At 37.7% G+C, this 25,463-nt stretch overlaps 1 protein-coding gene across 3 annotated transcripts in view; it reads left to right on the top strand.

The window, feature by feature from the left end:
• REPS2 (RALBP1 associated Eps domain containing 2) overlaps positions 1-25,463 on the top strand; it is a 215,782-nt gene that overhangs the window by 90,111 nt on the left and 100,208 nt on the right. For all 3 annotated transcript variants that reach the window (XM_037046289.1, XM_037046287.1, XM_037046288.1), the window contains exons 6-12: positions 1,812-1,950; positions 5,151-5,214; positions 7,886-8,028; positions 11,920-12,014; positions 17,807-17,876; positions 19,529-19,582; positions 23,787-23,832. In XM_037046289.1, coding sequence (XP_036902184.1) covers positions 1,812-1,950; positions 5,151-5,214; positions 7,886-8,028; positions 11,920-12,014; positions 17,807-17,876; positions 19,529-19,582; positions 23,787-23,832 — 611 coding nt within the window. The remainder of the gene's footprint in view (positions 1-1,811; positions 1,951-5,150; positions 5,215-7,885; positions 8,029-11,919; positions 12,015-17,806; positions 17,877-19,528; positions 19,583-23,786; positions 23,833-25,463) is intronic.

Genomic DNA, 25,463 nt, shown 5'->3' with positions numbered 1-25,463 from the left:
TTTCTGTCAGTGCTGACCTGGAGAGCAGTGCTCCTATAGCTCTAGACATTACCATCTGGCCAGGAACCCAGTCCAGCACACACTGATGGCCTCAACCCTGGGTTCTGTCTCTGGAACCTGCTCAGACATCTGGGCTCATTCAGAAATTGCTGCCCGGACCATTTCAGTTGGCTCTGCAGTTTGGTGGGAGCAATTTTGGAAAGTTGTGTGGTCCATTGGGTGCTCAGACTGACTTTTGATCTTCCTTGCTTTCTTTCTTTATATTGTTTTTTTCTTACCAGAACGAATAGGAGTTTTCTGAAAATAACTCAGATGGTAGCAACCCAGTTAGAAAAAATACAAGACAACCCGATATGCCAAGAGCCTAGCTTTGAACAACAGATAAATAAGAGGGCAGTTATTTGCTGATTGCAAGGGTTCACCTAAGGGTATGGATTAGTCTCTCAAATTCCCTAAGTCTCAGTTTCCTTATCTGGGAAAAGGATATGGTACCTCCTGTTTGTACCTCTCAATTTTTTTGAGATGCTGGATGACATAGGGATCTGTGAAATGCTTTGTAAATTTTAAAGCACTCTGAATTTAACATATTAACTTCATGTGGATAGTGGCTTCCAGGGCATTTAAAAATGGTTTGATTTACATTTAGTAGAAACTCACCTAGTATGAAAACTTCAAAGATAACATCTCAAGATTATAGCACAGCTCAAAGTTTTATAGTCTCATTTCTTCTCTGAATGTCAGCAGAGGAGAGCCAGGTGTTTCTGGGAACGATTACTTCCTGGAATGTGGTGTGTATTTTGAGGGGAACAGGGCAGAGATGGTCTGCTTTCTTTTCTAGGGATAGTGGAGCGAATGCCCTCCTAATGATTAATTCCTTGATAGCGTGCTCATAAGTGGCAACCTGATAGCTTATTAGCAGTAATGCCTCTTCCTTTGTTTTCTACTCTACTTTTGTCCTAATGCCTTACCCTCCTTGTGTTGACCTCTTGGTTCTGTGAAGGTGTCTCTCTGCAGTAGTAGCTCCTGAGCCTTAGAGTAGATGGGAAGGATGGAATAGATCCCCGGGTCCCTCCTCCTAGAATCACAATTTTTGCTTCTTTTCCCACAATGCAGCCAAGCTTTGTTTTCTCCTGCACCATTTCTCTGGTTCTCTCCATTCTTAAAGCCTCAACTTTGGCTTGCACGCCCCCTAGTGGCATATCTGATGCACCCCTCTTACCCCATTCATTGTGTCATCGCTCTTCTGGATGGTGTAACATTAGCTACAGTACTAAATATTAACCCCAGTTCACAAATGCGGGATGAGGGGTTGGGTGATCCTGACTTGCCTCTTGAGTGGGACTTAGGAGGTGGGATTTGAATGAAAGCTTTTAATTCCCAAATTTATACAATGGGAATGTCTCAGGAAAAAATGATAGTTATATCTTATGTAGACTATTGTATGGTTTAAAAAGAATTGATTATTTTACTATCTGCTCAGTTATCTGAAAGGATCAAAATGTGAATATTTGAAGATAAGAATAATCATTTTTCTACCCTTCCTTCATTACATTGGAAACATTTTCATCATTCACTGAGTGTTTAGTCTTTCATGCTCAGTCAGTCTTGTTAACAACTTTGGAGAATACAAAAAAGTACAAAGCATGATGGTCAGCTCTTCAGACGTTTACCTTCTAGTTATAAGGTATTTAAATTATTCCCTTGGGGGAAAATAAGTATAATGCATGGTACTTTTATAAAGGTTGTTTAATATTTGTACTTCATCTCACTAAAGAGAGATTCTCTAAGTATTTGCTTATTTATTTTTGAAGTCTTTTTCAGTGGAGAGAGAACCACAAGATAACAGCAGTAATTACCCAGATGAACCGTGGAGGATAACAGAAGAGCAGCGCGAGTACTATGTCAATCAGTTCCGATCCCTTCAGCCAGACCCGGGTTCCTTCATTACAGGTAATAAAGGCTGATGGGTGAGAATGTGCATCCCAGATCATTGTCTCATATGAATAACAGTACATGTCTTGAGAAGTGGTTCATACAAAATATGAGTGACAGCCTTCTGTGACTTCAGTTTGTTTCCCTCTAAGATCAAATTTCTTATCAACTACAAACCATGCAGAAAAAGACTTGGGAATGACATTTGGGAAATTATGTTTCAGTTTTAAAGGGGTTAAATAGGAATTTGGGGGAACCTAGTCTAGACCCTGTGATTTATTAGCTGGGGCAGTTTTTGACATGATAGAGTGTGACACCAAGGCAACATCTTTAATTGGTTACTAGTTATATTAGAGTTAGAGAAAGATGTGGTATAGCCTTGTAGAGCTAGTGTCCCAGTCTCCTTATGTTATATTAATATATGCCTTGGAAGTTCAAATTCATACTCGTTTTCTTTGGCTCAACACTTTCTCTTCTGGTTTTTCTGAGAGAAATTAAGATATGGGAGGAAAATTTGGCCAGCATTTTTATGTCCACATGTGAGTTCTTCTGGGTTGTCTTCAGAAATAAGTATTCTTGTTGAGGTCTTATGTAAAATTCAAGCTGAGAGGAATTGATTTAATTCCTGTGTGCCTGCATTTTATTGAGCTGAAGACTAAACAAACAGTGAAATCATAGGTTCTGGAAGAAAAATTCATAAAACTTTTTTTACTTCAATTTTGAAGAATAACAATATGTCCTTAATAATTGTAACCTGACATTGAAGTGAGGACTAAGACTAATTTTCTTTTGTGAAATAAGGTATGTAATTGAAATATACTTGTGTAAGTGTAGCTGTCATTTTTTGATTGGTGGTAATGGCTTTATTGAAGACAGAATATTGTAGATACAACAAATTAATAATGCTAACAACATGATTTTAAAGAAATAAGCAGGAACACAGATTGCATGTACTGACTGCTTGCTAACCTTACCCACTGCTTCAGTGAGTTTCTTCACAATGTATACAAATGATTAGGCAACTACAAATAGGGGGCTGTTAGGAATGTTTTTACTTTCTTTTAACTTTTTTGTTTTGCAGAATTTCAGATATAGATATGGCTAGAGTCGCTAGTATAACAAACCCCTATCATATAGCCCCAGTGATTTTGTTTTATCTATATCCTCTCTCACCTCAGATGATTTTGAAGCAGTTACCAGATCATTTCATTTGAAAATATGGGGTAGGAAAAAGTAAGTTTACAGTTGTGAGCACATAAAACACAGAATTTATTCTTCTATTCTTATTTATTATTATTATTATTATTAAAGATTTTATTTATTTATTTTTAGAGACAGTAGAAGGGAAGGAGAAGGAGAGGGAGAGAAACATCCATGTATGGTTGCCTCTCACGTGGCCCCCACTGGGGACCTGGCCCACAACCCAGGCATGTGTCCTGACTGGGAATCAAGCCAGTGACCCTTTGGCTTATGTCCTGTGTTCAATCCACTGAGCCACACCAGCCAGGGCTATTACTGTATTATTTTTTAGGATGTATCTCTAAAGGAAAGGCCTTTTAAAAAACATAACCATAATTCATTGGCACATGTTAAAAATGAATTCCTTAATATGTATTATTAAGTCTTCATTGTTCAGATGTTCCTGATCATCTCACAAATGTTTTTCGAAAAACTGAGTTTGACCAAGGCTAGAAGGGGTTCATATACTGTCATTAGATGATATCTCTTTTAAAAAACATCTTTAATTCGATATTCACATACCATAAAATTCACCCATTTAAATTGTACGACTCAGTGGCTTTAGTATACAGTGTATTCACAGATTATTTTCCAAATTTAAATTTAGAAGGCTTTCATTACCCTCCTCTATAAACCACCTACTTATTAGCAATTATTTTTTATTCCTGCTCTTCCCACCTCCCAGCCTTAAGTAACTACTAAGCTATTTTCTTTCTGTATAGATTTGCTTATTCCGGGCCTTTAAAAAAAAGATGTTATTTATTTTCAGAGAAAGGGGAAGGAAGAGAGGGAGAAAGAGAGGGCGAAAAACATCAATGTGTAGTTGCCTTTCACATGCCTTCTACTGGAAACTTGGCCTGCAACCCAGGCATGTGCCCTTACTAGGAAACCAACTGGTGATCCTTTGGTTTGTAGGCCACCCTCAGTCCACTGAGCTACACCAGCCAGGGCCCTATTCAGGGCTTTTCATATAAATGAAATAATCTATGTGGTCTTTTGTGTTTGACTTCTTTCACTTAGCATGATATTTTTAAGGTTCATCCATGTTGTACTATGTAGTCAGAATTTTATTCCTTTTTATGTCTGAGTAATTCTATTGTATGGCATATAGGCCCTTTGCCTTTGATCCTTATTAATCTATCCGAGGAAAATAGGCCTGCTTTAGGGTCCATTTTGATTCATTGTTTTGAGGCCAATGAGAAGACTTGTAATTGCCATAGAGTGACTTTCGACTTTAATCAGCTTAAAATAGAGCTTGGGCTTTGATTCAACTATTCTTTGTGTTAGAATTGAGGCTTTTGAATTGCGAAACTATTTTGAGAGCTGAAAGCCTAAAAATTTCAATCTCAATAATGGTTAGGTCCAACATTTTAAGTGGAGTTAGGACTTAAGTGCAGGTCTGTAACATGTAAAATGGAATGACTGCCTGATATAAATTGATACTGATAAATTTACATTGAGTAAAGAAAGGAGCAGGAGGTTCCTGTGTAAGTTTCTTAAAGAGCCATCAAAGAGCTTTATCTCACTAAAACTCTTTCTCAAGAGACCCGTCTTAATGTCTGTGTGATGAGATTAATGGTGTTAATTTTCTTCTTTTTTCTGTTTTCTACCATGATTCTGTATTATGTTTTCATTAAAAGTACTTGACAGGTTTTTCCTTTAATAATTTTGAAATTTGTCTTTTCAGTTTTTAGTAAAATTTTGCACATTTTCAGTAAAAATGAAACAGGAACTCATAATTTACATGTCATAATAAGTATTACATCATTGCTTCTTTTGCCCTATTGTAATTGACATATTCTTTCAAAAAGCTGTTCACACTTTGTTTTTTAGCCACATGATTCATAGTTGCTTTAATGTTGTGTTTGTGGTTACATGGTAGGGATTGTTGAAAGAAAAAATGGTGATTCATTGACATTAAATATAAAAGCTACTCTAGATACTAATTAATGATTTATTTAAACAATGGCTGTTGACAGGTTCAGTGGCCAAGAACTTCTTCACCAAATCAAAGCTTTCCATTCCAGAACTCTCCTATATATGGTAAGTACAATTAATGCCACATTGTATGACACAGTCATCCATATTCATTCTTTAGTTCCTACTGTTGCATTTCAAAAGGTTTATTTTTTTAATGATTTAAAAAAACATTTTATTTATTTTTAGAGAGAGGGGAAGTGAGGGAGAAAGAGAGGCAGAGAAAACATCAGTGTGTGCTTGCCTCTCAGGTGCCCCCGACGGTGGACCTGGCCCACCACCCAGGCATGTGCCCTCACTGGGAATTGAACCGGTGACCTTTTGGTTCGCAGGCCCATGCTCAAGTCACTGAACCACACCAGCTAGGGCAAATGTGTGTTTGTTTGTTTTTTAAGAAAGTAAGAGAATGAATAGAATTTAGAATTTTGTTGCTGTGAAAATTAAGTTATTGTATGAAAAGCTCAATCAATGAACAGTGTCTGGCACATACTGCACACTGTATGTATTAGCTATTATTTACTTTTAAAGATTTTATTTATTTATTTTTAGAGTGGGGAGGGAAGGAGAAAGAGAGGGAAAGACACATCAACTGGATCTGGCTCGCAACCCAGACATACTTCCTGACTGGGAATTGAACCAGTGACCCTTTGGTTCACAGGTTGGCACTCAATCCACTGAGCCACATAAGCCAGGGCCATATTAGCTATTATTTAAAAAGTAGTTTCCTAGTTATTTTCCTCATCGAGATCCCTTTTCAGTCTAAGCAGTAATGTGTGTGGGCATATGAGAATTTCCATCTCGTGTATTTTATTTTCAGATTTTTCTACTTTGTGTGATGCAAGTAACGAGAGGACCCTGAAAAGCTATTCTTTATAGTATTTTATCAGGCCAGGTGAACAGAAGGTCCACAAATGTCTTGGAACTAAGTTAAATTTAACTATTCTAGCTGCGTGTGAGATTCCTAAATTTGACTGGTGTTTATCAGCTGAGCCCTAACTTAGACTGGCAGCTAAGGCATGAATTGCACATTGCTGCCGAGCTGGCCGCGGCCATGGTTCCAAATGGGCTGTGCCAAGAAGGTCCAGATGGCTCCATTCGCATTTATGGAAATGCTTGGTGTCTTTATAAACTCCTGGCTGTATGGGGGCTGTTCTTCCTCACAACTGGGCCAGAGGCTGGACAGCTATAAAGACATAATTAAAACATTGGAATATTTATGTAAACTTTTTTCATGAAGATTTACAAAAATTACAATAGCATTTAAAATTGCTTATGTTTTCTGCATTTTTAAATAAATCTTTTGAAAGATTTTTAAAATTTATTTATCTTTTTTTAGAGGGGAAGAGAAGGAGAGAAATATCAATATATGGTTGCCTCTCGTGGGTACCCTGCTGGGAACTGGCCTGCAACCCAGGCATGTGCCCTGACTGGGAATCGAACTGTGATCTTTGGTTCGCAGGCTCGAGCTCAATCCACTGAGCTACACCAGCCAGGGCTTGTTTCCTGCATTTTATTGGAAAACTATTGCAATAATCCTTGTGCATGCCAGCGTACTTGGGATCCTGAGGTAGATTTATTCATTAGCAATATATTCTACCATAATTTTAACAAGAAGCCATATATTTGATTTTAAAGCTAGGGAAAAAAGAAGTTATCATTTTCAGAAGAATACAGTCTATTTAGGCAGAATTCCCAGTCTTACCATAATGACATAAGGCTTCCTATCTTTCTGTGGAGACATATACATGAAAGCTGAATGGTATTGTCTCCATCCAGCGTGGGGAGCAGTCCCTGAAATCCTCAACCTGAGGAGCTGCTGTTTCAGGGCTGGTGCATTTTAAATATTTGAGAGGAAGGAGGATGTGAATGGAGCTTACCTTCAATATTCTTTCTTTCAAATAGTAACACCTTCCTAATACATCTTTATATGTCTTGTCTCTCTACTTGTCCTAACACAAGTATACTTGTCTCTGTATATCTTAGAAACCGGTTGAGTTTAGAGGGTCTTAATTACTTTGGCAAATAGGTTTCTTTTGTGCAGAGTAAATAGGTCTGTGCTTTTAGTGGAAAACAATGACTGAAGCAAAGATAAGCCTTTTCAAGACTATCCCTTTCTTCCTTTTTGTCTTATCTGGTTCCAGCCTCCCTTAGTTTCTAGTTTTATCTGAAAACATCCAACCAGTATTTATTGAGCTTACTTGTATTTTCCCAGGAGGGGATTCTCAAGCAAAGTTTTGATACAACATTTTTGTGACTTGAAAAGTTCAAGGTTTTTCCTGAAAGCTTAAAAATGAAGCATTCATTCCTGAGCTCTAGTAACTGTAACAGTGGCTGGGATAACTGTGAAAGGTCTGGGGCTAGCTTATCCTCTGACATTTTTGAGCACCAAGTCAGGAGCTCTTCACACCACACATTCACCAAAAGGCTGTCAGCTGTGGAATTCTGGGCTTCATTTTACTTTTTGTGCCATGGTTGCTTATCTTGTGTACTCTGAGTTGTAAAACAGACTTACCAGAGAACCTGAAGAACTTAAAGTTTTATTTATAAAGTGCCACTGACACCAGTACTATCAATCATACTAGTTCTTCCTCTAAGTGGTCCCCTGAGATTTTATAAAGGTTTTGGGACTCAACAGGCTCACCACCAGAGAACCTGGAAATTGTGTTCGTATGTTTGAAGCTGAGTAAATTTTCCTCTAAGCCTGGTGTTAGGTACTCATGACATCTGTTATGTTTAGGGAACTTAGTGATGCTGACTGTGATGGAGCCCTGACCCTGCCTGAGTTCTGTGCTGCATTTCATCTCATTGTGGCCCGGAAGAACGGCTATCCTTTGCCTGAGACCCTCCCTCCAACTCTGCAGCCAGAATACTTGCAAGCAGGTAAGGCCTCACTATCAAGTCTAATCCTCAGACATTTTCCATTCAGACCTTACAAGAAATTTTTGTTTCTTTAATGGTGTGCAGACACTTTAGGGCAGCGGTCCCCAACCTTTTTGGCACCACAAACTGGTTGCATGGAAGCAGGGGTTGGTGGAGAGATGAGAAGAGACAGAGCTCAGGCGAACTTCACTCTCCCACTGTGGGTGTGGAGGGAGATAGGAGGAGGAGCTCGGGTGAGCTTTGCTTATGGCCCAGTTCCTAGTAGGCCATAGACTGGTACCGGTCTGTGGCCCAGGAATTGGGGATCCCTGCTTGAGGGAGTCCTTTGTATCTATAGTTATTGCCCTTTAACCAATATTAGATTTTCAGATCTTACAATCTGAATAATAGGGAGTAATAGGGATGGTCTGGGTGTGAGCCATTTGTTATTTTCATTCTAGTACTCTCTGGATGGATTTGAACCAAAGTCACTTACCCTTTTGTGAAAATTGTGGTGTAGGCAACTACTTAATTTCCCAGCTGATATAGAATGAAGAGGACTATCTTCCTGTACAGCCAAGTGCTGACTTGGCATCTTTAGGCACATCCCAGTGTCCCCAAGTGGCCTTGGGTAATGAAATGAAATAGAACTGTTATACATAATGAAAAAGTTAAAAAAAACTACACGCAGTGAAATCTGCAAAGAGCTGTAATTTTAAATATGTACTTGATGAATTTTTTTTTAGCTTTTAAAAGACACAATTTATTTCTCCCCCATGTAAGAAAATGTAAAACGGGGCAATTTGATGAATTTTTACATATGTATGCACCCATATAACTACAATCAGATAAAGATCTAGAGCATTCTAGCACACCAGAAGGTTGGAATAGAAGTCACCTCTCTTTGTATTTCTTAGTAATTAAATAGTTAACCCCACAAACCCTTTGGATAGGAAAAAGTCATGGTGTATCCGAAACATATCAATTCCTTCAGAAGATTGGACACATTACCTGTTTCTCTTGCCCTTTTCAGAGGCAGTGGGCAGTGATCTGATTTCTATTACTCAGAGAAGTATAGCTTCCATTGAAAGGGTGCAGAAACGTGGTGCTTTCAATAACCTTTCTCACTTTTTAGGCAGGCAAGGTCTATTTAAAACATGAGAGCTTAGTCATGGATGATTATCGGCAAAACGGAACAGTGTCAAAAGTAAATGTGATTAGTCATCAAGAGTGTAAGTTTTGTGCTCAAATCTGGAAAAGGTCTTAGATTATCTTTCCTTGTCCCATCCTCATAACTACAGCAGTTGCTAAGTGGCCAGTGACTCACGTAAGGCTGCATTAAGAGGGTGCATGACCTTAGGTAAGAGTTCCTTAAATGTTTGAGCTGAGACAGGAAGGATGAGCTAAGGGCTATGTAGGTGAAGGAGGGGGAAGAGTGGGCTCTGGCAGAGGGGACAGCATGTATGTTGCAGAAGCCCTGAGAGGGGGCTTGGAGCATGGGAGATATGTAAAGTTCAGGCCATAGTAGCTGGAGCACAAAGACCCCGGGCTGGAGGGGATGGGAATGAGGTTAAATCATGGGCAAAGATGTTGATGTGTTTCAAGCAGGAACTTACACAATCAGATTTGTTGTTTGAAAGGATCCTGCTGGTTGCTCACCACAGAGAAATTTTTGAGGAGCAAGGGTGGAAACCAGAAGGCCAGGTTATGGCAGTAGTCCAGTCATGAGTTGTGGAGAGGCTGGCACTGGGGAGGTGACAGTGGAGATGCAGAGATGAGGACATGCTGGAGGGAGATTTAGCAGTTAATTTATGACATCCGTAGTGTTTGAAAGTATTAGCTTTTTACCTAGAAAGCCCCCCTCATGACTGGGCGTTAATCATGCAATTCTAGTGAGATCACTGATAAACTAGAAAGAGAAGTCTTATCTCAGTTAAAACTGCTCTTGGATTGGATTGAGAAATAGTACTTGGAAAAGTGTTTTGCTGGTTTTACTAGGGAAAGAGTGAGACCATCTGCTACAGTCAGAAAAAATCACCAGGGCCCGTGGTTGCCTGATCTGACATCAGTGAAGTTCAGACCAGAGTAACCAAATGAGCCATGTAAACTACTTGTACTCAACTGTCTACGGTAGCTGTTGCTTACTGGCCAGTACTTTACTGTGGAGGGAAGTTGGTATTTCAAACCCTGGTGAAGATGGGAGGGTGAGAAAGGATTAACATCAATGCCAATTCATTTTAAACACTTGATGCAAAAAAAAATTTTTTTTAAACGCGGTGAGATTTCCTGGACCCAATTCCGATGTGTATGTGTGGATGCTTCCCCACACCAACAAGCAATTCTTGTGTGTGAGAACTCTACTCAATTCTGATACTGTCTACCTGGAGATAGAATCAGGTTCCATAGGTAAAGGGTTCTGCCCCACAGGAGATGCTAGTCCTGACCCCAGGCTGTTACCTGTACTTCTGACAGACTGGCTATAAATCAGGCTTCTAGGATCCCCTTCTTGAGTTTGATTAATTTGCTAAAATGGCTCATAACATTCAGGAATACCTGTTTACTCACTAGAATGCCAATTTATTACAAGTGATGTTAAGGATATGAATAAACAGGCCGATAAAGAGATGCAAAGGGTGAGGTCCTGAACAAAGGAGCTTTTGTCTTCCTGAAGCTTGGGGCCCAGCATAGCAGCACATGGAAGTAGTCTGGTTTCCTAATGAGGAAGTTTTCTAAAAAAAAAAAAAACAACAGGCTTACTAGCTATCCTTTTGCGTTTTTATGAAGACTTCATTAAATAATCATGATTGACAAAGTCATTGGCCATTCAACCTCACCTCTCTCCCTCCTGGGAAATAAGGGGCTGGAGCTGAAAGTTCCAGTCCTCTAACCACATGGCAACCCAGCGAACACCCTATAGTGGGTTTCAAAATTCACTCTTCATTAACATAAGAAGAGACACCATTGCTGCTCTCATTACTTAGAAAATTCCTAGGAGTATGGGAGCTCTGTGCCAGAAATGGCGATGAAGATCAAATACATATTTCTTAGTATAAATCATAATATCAACATAGCATTAAAATTTTGATTTCTTAATAGCTGGTCTTGACAAATTTGATTCGTAACTTCTGTTTATCATCTACCCCAATCTGCTTTTCCTCTTTGGAAAATTGACAGATTTTCTAGTTGTAATTAAAAAAGAAACATTTCTTTTTTAATTATTTTGTGGCAAAGTGATGAAACAATCCACTTCTAAGAAATAGCACTGAGTGTTAATTATCAGCTTACTTAGTAGTATCAGTTTTCCTCATGCTAATCCAGTCTCCCAACTAACAGCCCCTGTGTTAGAAATTTATAACATGATACTTATTTCTTCACTTCTAAATCAGTAAGAACCTGTGCTCTTTTGTTATTCTTTCTAACCAAAAGAAAGTAGTATTTTATAGTTTTCTTGGGCACATATTATGAGATCTCATCTTATTTTCAACAAGAATAGCTAAAATGCAATATTTCCTTAATGTTTCTGGTATCACCATAGTTACTACTAAAACATTATGCTAGTAGCATTAGTTAAAACTTAAGTATAGTGATAGGGATGGTTAATGTGGAAAATGACTGCGTTACAACACTCAGTGCCAGAAGCATGGACCTTCTAGCAGACTGCTGGAAATTCAAGTCCCTGCTCAGCCATTTACCAACTCTATGACCTTGAGTAAGTTGCTTAACTCCCTGGTTCCTCAGTGTCATCACGTTTAAATGGGGTGATAGGAGTTCCAGGTTGTACATATAGAGAACTTAAAATACTACATCAGCATGATGAGTGCCGTAACTAGTACATCGGAGTTAGCTGATTTTGTTGTTACAGAGAAAACAGTACCTGCTATGACAATATGCATTCTTTTTGTTTCTTCTTAGCCTTTCCTAAGACCAAGTGGGAGTGTACTTTATTTGATTCTTACTCTGATTCCATGCCAGCAAACCAACAACCCCATGATGTGACTCGGATGGAGGTAAAAGATCTTCCCATGTTAAGGAGTTAAGGGTGTGTTAGAATTAAATCCATTAGCCTATGTGTTCTACAAACTCTGGAAAATCTACTTTTATAGCATTTTCTCTTCATAGTTAGTACTTACTTTGGGGTTCATCCTTTCAAATGTAGATACCAGATGTATCTATAATTATGGTTTTTCTTTTCTCCCTAAAACTAGATTTGGTGAAATAAGCATAATAGTCTTGATTTTCTAGAGGTGAAATTGAGGTGCAGCCAAACTAGGCCAGAAAAATACCAGCCAAGTAATTTACTTTAACCAAGCTTTAGTTCTGAAGTAAACATTGTAAAGTTATATTTTTAGTAGCTAAGTATTAAGAAAATATAATGAACCAGAACAGTGTTGAGATGAGGTTTGAGAACTATAACCGAGAGCCACTAACCACATTTAAATCTGCCTTCTCCCTGAGGGTTTTTAGCTTTTGGACCAGATGAAGACTGATTTGGATGATCCTCAGGAGAAACCCAGAGACTCCCCACCATGGTGGGCCACTGATGTAGGGGCTTGGCCACATGCTTAGTGGTCCTTCAGTATATATCAATAAATAGGAGTTATTATGGTTATTGTTAATGTCAGCACTATCATCAGTCATCATCATGACTGCGGTGATTTCAGCTTGTGATATCTGCGGTTCCTGTCCTAAGAAATCTGGAAATGTTTAACAAATGGCGGTTTATTCACTCCATTTATAGTGACTCCTATTATAGTTCTCTGACCCTAGTTAAAACCATTGCAATATGGTAGAACTCAAAGGCAGTATACAAGAACATGTCTTTAATTTCTTGTCACTGTGTGTGACTATTGTTTTCAGTGGGGTTCTCATGCCTATAGTCTGTGTTTTTGATGACATCCTCTGCTCCTCTACGAGCAAATCAAGCCTGCTTCTATGGTGCTTTGTCTGTTAACAGTTTTCTTGGCCTCTCTGCTCCTCTTTCTTTGAATTGTAGCCTCCATGCTATTTTTCTCAATAGATTTCTATTCATAGGAAAAAGGTGTAATGAAAAGTGATTTCAGAAGGAGTGATAGATGTGCTTTCGAAGAGTTTTGGCCTTTTAAATTTCTTTTTTCTGTATTGCATGTGATGGAGACACATGTAACAATAGCCACTTTTGATGGACCCCAGTCTGCTGTGGGGCTGCTGGCAGCGTCTGGCCAGGACACAGAACCTCTGCAGCTATCTGATGCAATTGCCCTGGTTTTTCTTTTTTTGTTTTGTTTTGCCAAGTCCCCTTGCTTGTGTAAAATTATAAGGGTTAGATGAGTTATTAAAAGTGTCATATGTTTTTATCCTCTAGATAAACATTTTGTTCCAGCTTGCCATGGTATCCGATGGCCTTTACACTTCCAACAGAGGCAGATAATGCTAGTTTTTGGAGAAATTAATTACTGACTTACACAGAGATGAATGTTATGTGCAGCTAAGCTTTATATATGTTCATATCTTTAAATTGGCTCCTTCGAGAGGGCAAGTTAAAAGCTACTTAGAATCCTCAGTTGCAGAAACAATATCAAAGGAATGGTGGAGTGGGTTACAATTTCCCACTGTTAACAATTTTTCACTGTTACACAAACAAGAAAGCAAAAGAAAAACAAAAAACTCTTTCCCAAGAAAACTGTTATTTTCAGGGGTGAGGTGCTTCATCTTAGATAATGATGTAATAAATAAAATTCAGGGGTAAACTAATATGGTTGATTAATGGTTTGGCCATTTGAGCAGTATAGGTGAGATTTTAATAGCTATGATTAAATATTTCACATTCTTCTAAACTAATTCATTGTTCTTTCTTCAACTGTTTAATCTTTCATGAATGCATGCATGGAGTTTAAATAGATGTTGGTACCAACCCTGTGAGGGATGACTGCATACACGTATTTGTGTTATGAAAGAAGCTGTAGCTGATTCAGGTCATGTGAAGTTTGCTCAGCAGTACATTTTTTTTTAGAAAAGACTTATGTTTTTATTTAATTCTTGTTCAAGTACAGTTTTCTGTCTTATATTTTAAAAATTTAATACAAGGCCTTCATTCATTAGCCAGTCTAAATGTCTTTTGGCCCCATGTTAATTTTCAAAACTGATTTAAACCAATTCCTTAAAAAAGCTTTAATGAGGAATACCCATAAAAAATGGAAATAGCCACATTTTATTTACAATCAGTGGGACTCTCCGATTAGCAATTTTGTTAATGCTTTACTATTCTGAAATATATATTCACATATATGGATATTCATACAAAAACCATCATCATTTTTGTAATTAGGTGCAAGTACAATGACAAATCAACAGGTCTACAGGGGACGTCCATACCACTCCTTAGGCTGGGAACCCCATTCTGTAGACACAGTGGGATCCTATACACTAGGAACCCCATTCTGTAGAATTTTTTCTAAAGACAGCAGCGCTGTAACCCTGTCCTGTCAAGAATTAAAGATTAGAATTTCAGATGTACTCTTCTTAAGCAGGGTGTCTTATATTACTGGATTTCTTTCTTTTGTAAACAACTTTATTGAGATATAATCCACATACCATAATTTAACTATACAATTTAAACTACACATGTAAACTATGCAATTCAGTGTTTTTTAATAGAGTAACAGCTGTGCAACCATCACTGTAGTCTTAATTTTAGAGCATTTTCATCACCTCAAAAAGAAAGCCTGTAGTCATTAACAGTCAGTCATTCACTATCCTCTGGTAAACACTAATCTTTTTTCTGTCTCAAAATTTGCCCATTCTGGACATTTCGTATAAACAGAATCATATACTATGTGGTCTTTTGTGACTAGCTTCTTTCACTTAGTAAAATGTATTAGAAGTTCATTCATGTTGTATCGGTACCTTTTTCCTCTTTGTTGATGAATAGTATTCCATTATATGGATCTGCCCAATTTTGTCTCTCCATCCTTCAGATGATGGACATTTGGGTTGTTTCTACTTTGGGGCTATTCGAAAAAATTACTGTTATGAACATTCATGTACAAGTTTTTGAGTGAACATGTTTTCAGTTCTCTTGCGTACATACCTAGTCGTGGAATTGTTGGATCGTATTATAACTTGTGTTTAACTTTTTTGAGGAACTAGCAAACTGCTGGGCAAAGCAGCTGCACCATTTTATATTCCTCTACCAGCAATGTATGAAGGTTCCAATTACCCCATGTCCTTGGTAATACTTGTTATTGTCTTTTTTTAATTTTAGTTATCCTAGTGGGAGTGGAGTGGCATTTCATGATTTTGGTTTTAATTTTCTAATGACTAATGATGTTGAGCATCTTTTTGTGTATTTAACTGTATTTTGCTGTGTATAATGCACACCCATGTTTTTGGTCCAAACTTTCAGGAAAAATGTTTTAATTTTAAATTCAATTACTTATTTACTTATATTTAGAAACTTGTTTTTTGCATTATAAAGGAATTTTAGCATTCATTTTTGAACATATTATAGTACAAGAAATTTTATGTACCAGTAGCAAAAATAGTATTACTTTGCATATGGATATCATTATTGCTTTCTAGAGTTACACTTTTATTTTAACACATAAACATAAATAAAAGAATTTAAAACACTTATATAGCTATAAAATTAGTACTACCCATGTATAATATGCATTCTTATTTTTCCCCTCAAATAATCGGGTGAAACAGTGCACAATATGCCTGGCAAAATACAATATTAGCCATCTGTATATCTTTTTTGGTGAAATATCTATTTAAGTCCTTTGCTTATGAATTGTATTGTTTGTTATAGAGTCATAAGTGGATATGAGTTCCTGATTAGATATGTAATTTGCAAGTATTTGGTCTTTCTTTGGTTTTTCTTTTTCCTTTCTTGATAGCATCCTTTGCAACACAAATGTTTATTTTGATGAAATTCAGTTTATGGTTTTCTATTTTGTTGTATGTGCTTTTGGTGTCATATCTAAGAAACCATTGTCTAATATAAGATCATGAAGATTTACTCCTTTTCTTTTAAGAGTTGTATAGTTTTAGGTCTTACATTTAGGTTTGTAATCCATTTTGAGTTAATTTTTGTGCATGCTGTGAGGAAGAGGTCTAATTTCATTCTTTTGTGTATGGGTATTTAGTTAATTCCAATATCATTTACTGAAAAAACAATTTCCCCCCTTTGAATTGTTTTACACCTGTGTTGAAGATCCCTTGGTCATAAATGTAAGGGTTTATTTATGTGTTTTCAGTTCTATCTCATGTTATGTCATTATGCTAGTCATACAGTCTTTTTTGTTGTTTTTTTTCCACTTTTTTATTGTTGTTCAAGTACAGTTGTCTCCATTCTCCCCAATCCCCCCGCCAGCCACCACAGTCTTGGTTACTGTAACTTTGTGGCAAGTTTTGAAATTGAGAAGTTGAGTCTTTAACTTTGTTCTTCTTATTCAAGAATATTTCCACTATTCTGGATTTCTTGCATTTCCATATGAAATTTAGGATTATCTGGCTAAATGCTGCAGAAAAGTGAGAAGGATTGCATTCAATCTGTAGATGAATTTGGAAAGTATTGCCATCTTAATAATATTAAGTCTTCTGACTCATGAGCATGGGATCTTTCCATTTATGTAGATTTTAAAAATTTCAACTCTTTTGGGGTTTTCTTTTTATCTGCATTTTCTACTCCTAAGTCATTTTCTTCTACTAAGGATCTGGTTTATAATCTAGGTTCAAGAAGAAAGTGAAAGGGACTGTTAAGATACATTCTTTGTTCCATTGGAGACAATAGACTTTGAATGGGAAATTATATCTGGGTGCTTCATCATAATGCCAAGAATGTCCTACCTGAGGATTAAATCATAGGTCATATTAACACCAAGCATTACTATTATTCTTAAATCTATCAGAAGTCTTAGCATGCTTGTAATTGAGACTCTAAGAAATAAATTTATAGCCATGGCTGGTATGGCTCAGTGGCTTGAGCACTGGCCTGCAAACCAAAGAGTTGCTGGTTCAATTCCCAGTCAGGGCACATGCTGGGGTTTCAGGCCAGGTCCCCCATAGGGGGCACACGAGAGGCAACCACACATTGATGTTTCCCTCTTCCTCCCTTCCTCTTTGTCTAAAAATAAATAAATAAAATCTTTTTTTTAAAAACCCACAGTCTCTCTAAAAAAATAATAAATTTACAGTAATAGATTTTAAACAGAATTTTTAATTAATCAATACTTGATTAATTTGGATATTCATCCTATTTAGTATAAGTGAAGACTTTTCCCATAAGTGAGTTAGGAGGAAATTTTGTTCTTCTCATCAGTAAAATTACCTTATTCCAGGATAAGGGGGATATTTGAATCAAGATAAAACACCCTCTGGTTAACAGATTCTGGCAAATATACCTACCTTATTGGGCCACTTGTCAGAACCTCTTTCTGATTGTGAAAAAGTATATAGAATTCAGGTTTGTTCTTGACTGAATGGGGAAATGCTATAAGATGGGATTCTCTGGCTGCATCCCATACTGGATGCAGATTTAATATGTGATCTATACATATGCCGGCCTTAATCTGAATTGTTATTTTCCCCTCTATGCATATAATAAATATTTCAATACAAACTAACTTATCTCTCACTAGGCACCTAAAATAAAATAAAATAAAATAAAATAAAATAAAATAAAATAGTATTAAATGTCAGGGCTTATTGAAGACAGAGATATTGACAAGATATATAGCTTTTAAAACATTTTCATCATATGTGCAGATCACTTAATTTCTATTCAATCTGTATAATTAATTTTCTTTCCTTTTTCAAGAAGTTATCTATTAACGACATGACTGACTTTCCTGTTCCTACCCAAGATATGACTGGTAATGACAAACAAGGTAAGGAAAGAATGAGTTTTCTTCCTTTAGGGATATTCCGATTATGTTTTTCTTACTCCATTTCTCTTGGAATAGTTGGCTTGTAGAGCATATAAGGACAGTTATCAGTATATGAACACATTTGGATGGATTAAGTAGTTCAAATCATTGTCCCAAAACTAGTTCGTAAAGTGGTAAAGCGAGCTTGAGTGTCCAAAGCCCTCTTACCCCAGTTCATTGGTCCCTTACTCACTGCTGGCCCTCAGTCTTAGCGTATTTTGGCAGGTATAATCCCAGAGCACCAGTGTAAATACACATTTGTACACAGGTTTGGTCCACAAGGAAATTATCTTCTGGAGAGAGTTTTTATTCCTGGGCTTTATTCTCTGTGACTATGCGTGTAGGGCTGTGATGTGAAGCTCAGCAACAATTTGCCTATCTTATGGCACAGGTGAGAAGCAGTACAGCACAGTGTTCCATGTTACAGCTATCACCAAGTACAGAGATAAGTTGGCCTGGGAATATCTAGAAGAGCAGGAGGAACCCCCCCAACTCCATACTTCTATATAATGCTTGATAATCTACCCTGTCCTTCCTTGTACACTATCTCATCCAATCCTCACAAAACTGAATGGAGACTGACATGTTCATCCCTTAAAATTTAGAGATGGGTAAACTGAAGTTCGGGTGGTATGAATCATTTGCTTAGTATGAAAAAGAGAGGGAATATGAACCAATATTTTCTAAATCTCAAGCCAGTATTCCTTCTATTATCTGATATTGATTTACTGCCCATGTATGAGAGGCTTATCTGAAGAGACTAAAAATCAGTGAAACTATTTCTGGTTTTATTGTAGAGACCTGCTATTGACATAGCTTTGTATGGGAGTTGAGCATGAAAAAATAAGTTTTCCCTTTGTAAACAATAGTTGCATGCTATCTATTTAAATATTTGCTTGGGAGAGGTAGAACTGGACATTGTCTAACAGTAGCATGTACTTTGATCACTTTTTATTAATTAATGGGTCTTAGCTTTGGCTACACATTGGAGTAACTGAGTGAGCTCTAAAAATACTGAAGCCTGGGTTTCACTCGAAGAGACATTCTCAGGCCATTGATCTGGACATCAGGAATGAAAGGGGGAAGTTCCTGATACTTTCTGATAATGCTCCTAGCCACTAGAGTCACTCTCCCTGGAAAGTTAAACTTACTGCTTTGTTCTCTTGGCATACTGCTTTGTTCTCTTAGGAGAACCTCCCATACTTTAAGAATTCTTCTCTTTTTTAAAGATCTTACTTGTTTTTAGAGAGAGGGGAAGGGAGAGAGAAAGAGAGGGAGAGAAACACTCATGTGTGGTTGCCTCTTGCATGTCCCCCACTGGGGACCTGGTCTGAACCCAGGTTTGTACCCTCACTGGAAATCGAACCTGTGACCCTTCGGTTTACAGGCTGGTGCTCAATCCACTGAGCCACATCAGCCAGGGCTTCATACTTTAAGAATACTTTACTGTTTTGGTAAGTTGTATAGCAATTATAGAAGTTTGTGACAATATTTTCATAAATGATTAGTAGAGATTCTTTGTTTTAATGTGCCAGAGAAATAAAATGTTACAGGGTTTTTTTTTCTTTTCCTCTCCTTTTTCTCTCTGTTCTTTTACAACAAAACATCACTAGCTTTGAAAAGTACTACGGATGAAGCCTTACCAAAGGACATGTCTGAGAATCCAGGTAGGAGAAAACCATTTTAATGTATTTATGTAATTATTTCTAACAAAAAAGCAGTAGTTTTAGTGAGTAGAAGATTGGTATATTTGTGATAATATGTATGTTTTTCTCAAAATTTGTCTTGTGTTTTATTACAAGGAAACCTTTTTGCTTTTTTTAAAATCCCTTCTTTTCAGGTACAGGAAGGGGGTGATTTCTTCTTAAAGTTCTGAAATTAGGTTTCATTGAAAGGATCACTGTTTGATCTCATTGTTACTAAGTATAAAATTGAGAAGGCTTGGAGTTGAGAAGATTTCAACAAGCCATTGTGATTTCTGTGTAGAAGGAATTGATGGTGTAGATCAGTTGGAGGCCCATAGTTGAAATCTTTGCATTTCCAAAACGAAAATCTCAATATTTTCATTATACTTCACCACCAGGAAAGCAAGTAAATGTTCTTTTGCATGGAGTGGATTCCAAGGAGAAAAAGAAAAATTGTGTTTGCCCTTTTCTTAGAGAATTGGAAGTGTAACTGTGATCCACAGAGATGGCTGGATCTATGTTCTCGGCTATCTCAATAGACCCACCATTGACCCAAGATGAACTTAGTTAAAAAACAAACTGGCTAGGGAAGGTGTTAATATTTGGAGCTCTGATTATGAGGACATGAAAGAAATTGGTGTTTCTTTTTTATCTCTCTTAATATTTAATAAGTAAATCGTGTTTGTTTTGGTTAGCTATCATCCCAGGGTTATTTGTTTAAAGTTGGAACAAAGGGGTCAATATAACATTGAGGCTTATGTAATAGGACAATATTTCCCAAACACAAAGTTCATTCAAGGTTTAAAAGAGAACAATAGAGGGAGAGGGGAGGGAGGAGGAGGATTGGTTGGGGGAGAGAGCACGAAAGAGTATATGAATGAGAATCTATGATGGATTTTATGTATGAGGCCTAAGAATCTGTATTTTTAGGCAGCCCCAGGGGATTGTGATGTGTAGCCTATTTTGGTAACAGCTACCTACAGAAGGCCATGTTAAGAAATAGAAAATTAAGATTAACCATGATTCCAAAAGTGATAGGAATTCTCAAACCTAGTTTTGCCTTTGGAACTGATTGGAATTCCTTCATCATGGGGGAAATGCTCTGTGTAGGAGAAATGCCTGAGGTAGGTTTTTTTTAACCTTATGTTATGATATCAGCAAAAGCTATTTAAATGTAGTAAAGTTAAATTGCTGCTTCTCTAGCAGCCTTCGAGGAAAACACTTTCTGTTTTTTTTTTTCCATGAGTGTCACATGTTCTCTGGGGTGAGCTTTGGATGTTGTTAATGTTCCTTCATTGAATAGGATGTGGTATCCCCAGATAAAGCCTCTCAGGGTGTGGCACATTGTGTGAAGTACATCTAACTTTGTTATACATTCTGCCTGGGAACATGCTATGTGGTTCCTGATTCGTTTTTCCACTGCTACCCTGTTCTGGAGTGGGTATAAGGGACTTGGATTCCTAGTGGGAGACACTGGAGTTTCAAGGTGGTGGTTTCTAATTCTGAATGGCTGTTGGTGCCATGTGGACAGGTCACCTCAGTTGAATTGCTGCCTTTTGGAGAATTAAACTTAAGGCTTACCTTCGTATCCCATTTCTGTTTTCTGGAAAGATGACATGCCTGGAATATTCTAGGAAGTTGGCAGTCTTCTTCCCTTTCCCAGCTAAATGAGAAGTGATGATCTGCCCATTGGTTTCTGCCTCGATTTCAACACAACGAGCCCTCACCATTTTTGCAGATATTCGCATGCAGCAAATGCTGAGCCTGACTTTCAGGGGCCCGGAAGCTGATGGAAGACTTAACCAGAATAGTGAGCTCCAGCTTTTTCTGATCAGAAACCTGTGGAGACTTACCAAGACCTGGGATATGTTTTTGCAGGTGGAAGGAGAGGCATTTCCCCACCCTGCTCTTCCCTAGTGGGTGGTGATAGTAATAATAGTAATGGTGATGAAGATGACAATGACAATGTGGTGGGTTACAGATGGAGTGGGACTTTATCATTAGCGAATGGGAGTATCCCTTTTATATATTTTGAATGCCCTTACCCTTTTAATTGCTGAAAGTATATATATTAGTGAAGCCTAATAGATTTCTTAGCTAATGTTACATTCCAACTAATTCAAGAGAACACCCTGCAAAAAGATTAGTGGTGATCTTTTTCTTGATGTCTTAGTCATGCTTAGTGGATTAGGCCTTTTCATCTTTACACTGTAGTCTTCAGACTGCTATTGGTCATTCTAGCAGCTGTCCTGATCGCCACCTATCACCCGATGGTTTTATGGGGTAGAGCAGCTCTTTCCTTCCATTACCCTCTCCCACCTGCCTCTCCTTTGCTGTCCTAGTAGGAACAAAATTTAGAAGCCAGAATTCTAAGTTTGAAAAACGAGAAGCACTCTATAACAGTACTATTTTGCAATTCTAAAATACACTTGGTTGTTAAAAGTACCTTCACTGTATTGTCTCTACCTGAGGCATGGCTGCATTTTTATTTTCCTCATCCTGTAGGTGAGGAAATGGAGGTTTAGAGAACTAACAGTTAGTAAGTGTAGTAGGCAGGAGGAGTACCTAGGCCTCATGACTCCTGGCCTGGTCTCCGCCACTCATCTGCACCCCTCGCTCCATCTGTCTATCTGTCACTGGCAGGGTTTACCCCGCCCTCCACACCCATTCCTACCCCTGCAAAAGCACAAAGATAATGGCAGTTGACAAAGGAACTAACAGTCACCATGGTCTGGTTTGTTGAACATTATTTTAATATGGCTGAGACTGCTACCTACATATTTATGGAAAGCAGTGGGGTCTGAGGGAGAAGAGAGCCACAGGAGCCAGCTTTGGATCAGCCTGCTCAAAAGGGTGGCCCCCAGCTCTTTGGTGAGTCTACTCACATTGTCCACTCAGCTTGGCTAGAGGAGAGGCTGCCCTTGGGCCACTTTCTTATGCTGCCTGAGGCGGGTGGGGGAGTGAGTTTTCCATGACAATGGGCAAGACAGGGATCAACTCCTTGGGCTGCCCAGGCTTTTCAGAAGTTTGAGTTGAAAGATTTCTCTGTTCATACTACAGTAAGCTAAAATGTGTAGGTCGGGAGAAATATCTCTCTTCTGCAGCTGACTCTGTGGAAGGGGATGTATGTTGCTTGTTTACTTTGTGCCTTGATAGCACTTCAGCTCCCCTTCCTGCCTTGCTTATCTAACTGAAAGATTTTATTGGTCCTTGCAAGTCCAGGCTGCCTCATACCAAGGAGGGTTTTATCTTTGGAGAATTGTGAAAGAGGAAGGGATGACGCAGTGAGACATTTTCTTTCCAGAAGGATTTGTGTAAACAGTAGATAAACTATGTTCTTGTTCCTAGTTAGTAGCACTTTTTCTATGAGTTTTTATGACATTTTATGGTGAAAAATTTGCAGTGTTTGCAAAATCTTAGCATAGCTAGTGGTTTTTCAAGTTGTCTTCCATAGAGGATTGAAAACATCAAAAGAAGATTAATGTTTTGGTAAATGTTTCTAATTACTCCCAAGAAGTTGGGATGGGAAGGTAGGCGTTAGTTTATGATTGAAATTTGATAAGAAAAAGTCGTGTGGTTAACAAAATATTTTAATGATTTCATGCCATAGTATTCTCTGTACAATTTGGTCATAGAGACATAGGCCACAAGAATATTTTCTTTTAGGAAAAGCTGCATAGCTCATTGCAACTTACTCATGGGAGCTATTTCTTCTGGTCATAGTGCTCTGGTAGTGTATTTTAAGAAAACCTTAACATATATAGCCTAATAGATTTCTTTCTAGCCTTCAGAGGAGACTGGTTCTGAATCTATTACTAGGCTATTATGATAGAGCAACAAATCCCGAAGTCTGAACCCATCATTGTATAAATAGATAACCCCTTAAGAAGGTTGTATTTTTAGACTGGAATTTCTTTGTTAATCAACTTTGATTTGAGAATGGCTTCTTAGATAGTGTTCTGATGAAAGGAAAATATGTTGGTTTTTATTTCCTTTTAATTGTGCCTTTAGCTTTAGAAATAAATTTCTGAAGTAATGATGCTGTGGAAAAGGTCATGTTCTCCACATGGATACCTGTACCTCAGCTGACCTATTGATGTGTTATGTATTAGTCCAGATACTGTATATAAACCTGTTTAACTGCAAATATGAAACTTGGGCAAACAACAATTAATCTTCATTTCAGCCACTCCTAAGGAGTCCAACAGTCTCAAAGCAAGACCAAGATCCAGGTAGCGTTTGTTTAATTTCTACTATAATACCTTTCGTGCCCTGTGCCAGACTAGAAATAAACCCCCTAACCAAAAGCACACAACCCATAATCTCCTTTTGCTTTTGATATGAAGCTTAGAATTTGGATGAGTTCACTGTCATGAGGGGCCTGACTGGAGTGTGCAATGCTACTAGGAGACTCTTAGTTTCTGTTTATTAGTGCTGGAAGATGGTGGCTGCTGCGCTCTGGTCACCTGACATGAAGAAGCAGCTTGTGTGATATGCCCATGTTGTTGCAGCATGATAATAAGTAGGGGGGAGAAGTAGCCTTGGAAAAAAGGAAGTATGGCTAAAAGGTAACTAACACTGAAATTTACTATCATGACAAAATAAATACCGAGGAGTAGGAAGTCTGTGGTCAAATCTAGAGTTGGGAAATAAAATGCTTGTGGTGATTCCAATGAGGCAGGAAGTTTCAGGTAAGCAGTACTTATGGTTTGTTTCATCCTGTCTTAGAGCCTCTTCGTGGCTTTATGGTTTTTCAATCTCTAGAGGATAGCAGAAGAGGGAGAGACAGGGAAGCAGAGCTGTGGCTGACATCAGACAACAGAAGGGAGGAGCGAGGACAAACACAGAAACACTAATAGAACCAATAGAACATGAAAAGGGGAAGACGGTATTGGGACCCCTCTTCACCAGTAGACTGCAGTGTAAGATAAGACAGTATGTATGTCTTTTCCAAGTTTTCCTTTGGTTCTCGGTGACTTTTTTCCTCCTTTGGCTACTAGACCCATACCTGAAAAAGTGAATTTAAATCTCATCGTATTTTGAAACACTGATATTTAAGGAAATCTTGTTTTTCTTGTAAATCAGAGGTACTCCATAGTGTATCTTTTATGTCTGGATTTTCCAAATTGGGGTTTTGTTTCCTTGTTCATAGAAGGTAAAACTATCAATACTCATATTTTTAAAAACAATAGCTACGCTAATTCATTTTGGTAGGAAACAAGGCATAGTCATTATTTCTCTGTGTGGTTACCACATTTACTCATCCCTTTTTAAAAAGGATGAATGGATATTTTACAAATTAGTCTGTACTGGCTTTAAGATGTAGAGATAGTAACATTTATCTGCCTTTGTAGTAGGAAAAACCTTTGAATTGCAGAAATTTGCTTACGTGTTCTGTTAACCGTAAATTGAACCTCACAGTTTTCTCACCTGCTGACTTCCTCTCTCATTTGCAAAGCAAGTGAAACTACCAAATCTCATAATCACATACTCTATTATTAATCTCACTTGCTAAATTTTATATATTATTATTTTAGGAATTGGTCTGCCAGTCTAATTTGGATGTTTTTATTTCACTACTCCCAACTGGGTCTTTACTGAGACTAAGAGAATCAAATCATCATTATCCTCCTTTTTAGAGTAACAAAGCTTTGTAGAAATGTAAGGGAAAGATGGAAAATCACCATTCTAACACTACAACATTCATCATTTTCTTGATTCCCTGCACATTTATATTTTAATTGGTTGCAGCCACAAGTTTTCAGTATCACTTATATGATATTCAGTTAACTTTCCATAACAAAATATAAATACAATGTGTATATATGGAAATAAAATGGAATGAATTACATGGCATAGAAAA

The sequence above is a fragment of the Sturnira hondurensis genome, unplaced genomic scaffold (genome assembly GCF_014824575.4).
Source record: "Sturnira hondurensis isolate 20B ecotype Veracruz unplaced genomic scaffold, ASM1482457v3 Scaffold0005220, whole genome shotgun sequence".
Taxonomy (NCBI): Eukaryota; Metazoa; Chordata; class Mammalia; order Chiroptera; family Phyllostomidae; genus Sturnira; species Sturnira hondurensis.
Note: the sequence above shows the minus strand (reverse complement) of the source record. Positions and strands in the feature narration are given on the sequence as shown.